General features: G+C 40.4%; 1 protein-coding gene across 4 annotated transcripts in view; it reads right to left on the bottom strand.

Moving 5' to 3' along the window:
• PDE4B (phosphodiesterase 4B) overlaps positions 1-6,000 on the bottom strand; it is a 543,304-nt gene that overhangs the window by 114,390 nt on the left and 422,914 nt on the right. For all 4 annotated transcript variants that reach the window (XM_040470524.1, XM_040470523.1, XM_040470525.1 and 1 more), the window contains 2 exons: positions 3,829-3,865; positions 3,636-3,706 (listed from right to left, as the gene is read on the bottom strand). In XM_040470524.1, the coding sequence (XP_040326458.1) occupies positions 3,636-3,706; positions 3,829-3,865 (108 nt within the window). The remainder of the gene's footprint in view (positions 1-3,635; positions 3,707-3,828; positions 3,866-6,000) is intronic.

Genomic DNA, 6,000 nt, shown 5'->3' with positions numbered 1-6,000 from the left:
AAGAGAAGAGAAGAGAAGAGAAGAGAAGAGAAGAGAAGAGAAGACAAAAGAAAATGCTTGGAATCAATGAGGCTCAACTCTACAAATGTGGGTGGGGATGGATCTGAGAAAGATCATCAGATACAACTATCCTACTGACGGAGATTTATTCTGTTTGGTGAGTGTGGTTTGGTTTGGACCAAAGGTGATGCAAAGGGCCATGATTTGGAGAGTGGTCCTCAGCCACAGTGTGAGAATGGACTCTGGGTCAGCTCTGTATATAGCAGTTATGGTCTTAGGGTCCTTTAGTTCTTGAAGGTTTATGTGGCTCAAAACCCTCAAGGCTGTGGAAAGACCTGATTCCCAAGGAAGTAGCTTCAGCTGACATAGCCTATTAATCAGCACAGTTAGGCTGAATGTTCCCATACTTACAGAAAAAGAATATCCAAGTTTCTTGCTAACAAATGGTAACTGAAAACAACCCCCACTCTCGCCCTGGAGCTATGCAGTGCAGTGACCTTGAGTCCTGCTAAACCACAGAAGCCTTTGAAATGTATCCTTATTAATCTTTCCTCTCTAGTTCCCACCTCCATCATCTCTGTCCAGGGCTTCACTCCTAATATCTTAATTCCTGAAAACACTCCTAGCTCATGTCTCTGCCTTCGGGCTCTCTGACCTTCATCTATTCCCTAAGTTCTGCCTAAATGACTGTTAAAAATATTCAGCGATTTCTTCCCATAACCAAGAAAACGTATTTAGTGTAGTGAATGCAAAAATGTGAGGTAACAGAAATAGAATATATTGGTCTCTGCCTCTAATTCCTGGCACAGAGCTGCTAAAACTCTTATAATTTCCTAAGTGATTAGAGCAACAAGAACATCTTGTGTTCCAATGACGCGACTCTAGGTAAGCTCCTGGGAGGGGATGGTCACCAGAAAGACCAAGCCGGGATTAGGGGCTTGAAATTTTCAGCCCTACCTCTCACCCTCCAGAGAGGGGAAAAGGGCTAAAACCAGAGTTATCATTGACCATGTGTATGTGATGAAGACTGCATAAAATGTCAGTAGCACAGGGTTCAGAGAGCTTCCAGGCTGGCAAACATATTTACCCTGAGAGGGTGATGCCCCCCATTTCCACAGGGACAGAAGCTCCTGTGTTTGGGACCCTCTCAGACCTCATGCTATGTTTTTCTTATCTGGCTGTTCATCTGTGTCCTTTATCATGTCTCTTAATCAACTGGTAAAGGTATGTATTTCTCTGAGTTCTGTGAGCCACTCTAGCAAATTCTTTGAACCTGAGGAGGGACTCCTTGGAACCTCTGATCTGTAGGAAGTAAGTCAGAAGCACCTGAGCTGTGACTGACATCTGAAGTGGGAAGCAGCCTTGTGGGACTGAGCCTTTAATCTGGGATCTGACGGGATCTCCAGGTAGATAGTGTCAGAATGGAGTTAAATTATAGGACACCCAGCTGGTGTTGGAGACTTGCTTGTTGTTGGGGTGGGGCGGGGGTGGAACCTCCACATATTTGGTGACCAGAGTATCAGAAATAAAGTGATTTCTCAGTAGTAAAGAAGACTCACAGGGAAGAAAAACACAGGAAGAACTGGGTTTTTCCCTACACAGGAAAGACAACAACTGTTTTTCCTTATAAAGAATGCTGCAGTGAGAGTCAGGATGCCAGGTTTCAAGTCTGACTCTGTTCTTCACCAGAACTGGTGTCTTCTTGTGCAAGTCATTTAATCTCCCTAAGCTTTGTCTCCTTGTCTACAGAGTCAGAGGCAACAATACCTGTCATAAACAGCATTTATGGTGATTATCACTGAGATAATGGATGCGAAAACTCCGAAGTGTTACACTGCCTGGATTCAGCAAGAGAAATGTAGCTATCAATTATAATAGCTCACATTTATGGAGCACCTATGATGTGCTAGGTGCCATTATAAATGTTCTACAAATGTCACCTCATTTAATTCTCAGAGCAACCTTATTTTATAGATTGGGAAACTGAGATATAGAGGAATTGTGCCCAAGTCACATAGTTGTGAAGTGGTAGGATTGGGTATGAGGACAATATGTATGGCCCCAGAGGTCATATTCTGCAAAGAAAAAAAAAATGTGGGGAAAAGGGAGGGATCCCTTCTGAAAATATAATTTTCCAAATAAGCTATAGTCTTTTTCCAACAATTATTTATTTGGAAATTTATACGTGGGATGCATATTTATGGAGCAAATACTATGTGTCAGGCATTTTGCTAAATCTTAGAAATTCAAGGAAAAGTAAGTGTAATTCTGGAAGGACCTCAAGGGACACACAATCTAGTGGTGGGCAGAGACCCATGAACAGTGTGATAAGGTTGGGAGAGTGCTCTGGGACCACTGAGGGGCACTCAGCCAGGCTTGGTGGGGTCAGGGGAAGCATACTGGTGACAGTGATAGTAGAGATGAGCTATAAAAGACAAGTAGGATTTAGCTAGGCAATCACTGGCTGGTAGAGAGAGACTTTTGAGGAAGAGAGAACAGTAAATCCACAATTAGGATGGAAAATAGAACATGCAGGGAGCAACCAGACCATAGTCATTGGAATGTGATTCCATGTGGCCAGAGACTTGGTCTGATTGTTCACCACCAGATGCTCTGGCACTTCCTATTTAAATGGCAGCCCTGAAAGGGCAGAAAACTTGTCTGTTTGGGTCACTATTATATCACCAGTTCCTGGTAAAAGGTAGTGCTCAATAAATATTTGTCAAAAACATACATGTATGCATGGAGGCATAGCACGTGCCAATAAATACTTCTTGGGTGAGTTATTTAATAAGTGAACAAACAGGGATACACCTGCAAAAGAGGCTGGGCAAGTCTCTAGCTTTCATGTCTACTGCATCAAATATAAACCCAATCAACTATCAATCAAACTAACTTGAGTTGGATCATGAGGTACCTTGGGTGTCATTCCACAATTGTTGATTCTGGGACCTTCTGAGCCCTGTGATGATCTTTTAAAACGCTGGATAGTGACCTGCATAATACTTAGATTCATAGATTGAAATGGTTTTGGAGGAGAAAGTTATGCAGGAATATCAAGTTCAAACCCTTCATTATAAAGATGAGGAGACCAAGGTTCAGCAATAAACTGACCAAGGTTATATAGCTATTTGGGGGCAGAGGAGAAGACAATCCCACTCTTATTCATCAAGTTGCATGAACCTATTTATATATTATCAAAAACAAAAGGCAACTTGGACTTGAATATTTTGGTACCTTTAATCTTGAATCTGAATTTCTGAATTCATTAATAGATATTCCAAAAGAAATTTAATAGAATTTACATCTGTTATGAATAAGTATTCATACTTCCCAAAGTAGTAAGTATAAATGTCAAAAAAATCCTCATCTCCACCTTTCATTTGTTGAACTCTTACTGTCTACTAAGTGTGAAGGGCACAAAGATTAAGAAGATCCAGACTAATTCTCACATCTTACCAGTTCTAAAATACTATGATGTTCCATCCTATTTTCAAATTTCATCATGTATCCTAACTTAGTTTGGAGGGCTAATTTCCATGCAATGTTTTTTTTTCCTTTTTTTTTTTTTTTTAGTGCTGTTCAATGTTTTTGCCTTTATGGAAGGCATAACTCCACAAAAAGTCCATGCTTACTTGTTGGATGCTCCATGAAGGTTTGTCAGTACAGTAAAATTGTTTCTCACACTTCGCAAGCTGGCAAGGACCTATAAGGACAATGATCAGGATGGTTAGGAACAAAAGGAGATGAATGGGCAGGTTCAGAGGCCACACATAGAAACTACCCAGAGAGACACAGAGAGCAAGCCAGGGCCAGCACGATACATACCTGGGCAAAAGGTGTTACAATCAAGTCATCGCCGTGTCTGGTGAAAAGAGAGAAAAGAAACATTTAAAAGTGCATTTGAATTATAACACATAAGCTGTAATATTAAACTTGATCAGTGTTAGCAACACAAGTGTTACGTAAGTCCATCTACCTGGGTATAAGGCAGGACTTATCTAGGCATAAATGGGGACCTTAGGGACTTGAAAGAAAAAAAAATACCTAGGTTCATGGCTCCTGGGCTTACAGGGACACATGAAAGCACTTGCAAATAAGTATATATCCTCAGGGTACATTCCCATTTAATAGCAGACCCATAGTACTGTAATTCAAAGCGACTTGGTTGCCAGAGGTAGGAAATTCAAAGGGAAGGCTGCTCACCAGCACACACAGAGTTGGAAAAAATGGCACAACAGTCTGGATAAAGGTTAACTTTGGATTTCCTGGCTTTTGCTGATTTGAGCCACAGCCTTAATGCCATTTAAACACAGATTTCTGTCTGGGAATCCCATTACTTTTTGTTTCTAATATAACTTTTTTTCTTAAAGTACCCAAGGAAAATCTTTTAATAGGAGTGTACAGGATGAACCTACCATTACCATATCATTGTTGCTCACTTTGTCCCAAAGATCTGATTAAGCTCTACCTAGTTATGTAAATCTGTACTTAGGAAGAGTCTAAAGCATGTTTTCAGAAATGCACTCTCTCTTTAGCACAAGCTTTGATTAATTTGCTTAAGTCCACATTCAGCAAGTTCTCCATAAAATCATTAGAAGACACATTGTCGTTAGTTGTAGACACAAAATCAGGCCAATCTGTTATCACAGTGTGAATCCTAACAGCTGCGCAGAAGTTGGTTGACAATGAGCTTCCTTCAATGTTTAATCTCTGTCCTCATAATCCTCATACAAACATGGCACCTTATTTGTTAATAACGTGAATGCAACCAATGACTATTAAGCACCAGCCACATATCAGGAATTCTATGAGGCCTAAAGATGCAGAGTTGAACAACACATACATCCACGTGGGCCTCTTCTCCAACACAGGCTTTTACTTTGGGGTCTTATTTAACATAATACTTTGCTTTCTACTGTTGTCTTTAGCTAGAAGTCCCCCTTCAAGTCATTCTAGTCAAGTTCTTATGCATCTACTTTGTACAGTGACTACAAAAAGAATACTGACAACAGAGAACATTCTTTGCATGGTTACCATATGTTACACCCTGTGCTAAGCACTTTATGTACATAATCTCATTTAATTCTTGTAACAAGGCTTGAGGCAGGTACTCTTTGTTTAATTTAATTTTTTATTTTAGAGAGAGAGAGCTAGTGCATGAGCAGGGGAGTGGGGTAGGGGAAGAGAGACAGACAAAGAGATTGAGAATCTTAAGCAGGCTCCATGATTAGTGCAGAGCTGTCGTGGGACTCAATCCCATGACCCTGGGATCATGATATGAGCCTAAATCAAGGTTCAGATGCTCAACTAACTATGCCACCCAGGTGCCCTGAGGCAGGTACTCTCAATGTTCCCATTTTGAAGATGATATCAAGGCTTGGAGAGGTTAAGCCACTGCTTAACTAACACATAGTAATTGGAGTAGCTAAGAAAGTTTGATTCCAAAAGATCTGTGCTTTTAACTATTATGTTACCTATTTTATGATGATCCTACATAGTTGACAGATTGAATTAAACAGAATCCATGACCTCTTCAAATTAAAACATAGCAGGGGAGACAGAAATAGATAAATACAGAATGAGAACTATAAACATTTAATGGGGAAACTTAATGGGGTGCAAAGGAGAGGTAATAATTACAGTTCAGAGGAGGTAGGACAGGCTTGATCAAATGAGTGGTTTTGAGACACACTTTGAAGGGCAGGCTTCAAAAAGCATGGATGGTAGATGTCACCAAGGAGGGAAATATCAGGAACAACGGTATTAAAATGGGAAAGTACTGAACACATTTACTGAGATTCTTGGTGACTGTTTAAGCAGAGTTGAGCACATTTACTACAGACATATTTGGAGGATAAGGTTAGAAGGTCCCCACCCATCTTATGGATGGTATGGACCATAGTTGTGGAGGCGGTGCTTGACTCAGAAGGAAGAAAGGAGCTAGTGAAGGTTTTTAGTGAGATAGGCAAACAGAAAAGTGCTTTAGAAAGTAAAAAT

The sequence above is a fragment of the Herpailurus yagouaroundi genome, unplaced genomic scaffold, assembly GCF_014898765.1.
Source record: "Herpailurus yagouaroundi ecotype Mexico unplaced genomic scaffold, PumYag 77, whole genome shotgun sequence".
In the NCBI taxonomy this organism is placed as follows: domain Eukaryota; kingdom Metazoa; phylum Chordata; class Mammalia; order Carnivora; family Felidae; genus Herpailurus; species Herpailurus yagouaroundi.
Note: the sequence above shows the minus strand (reverse complement) of the source record. Positions and strands in the feature narration are given on the sequence as shown.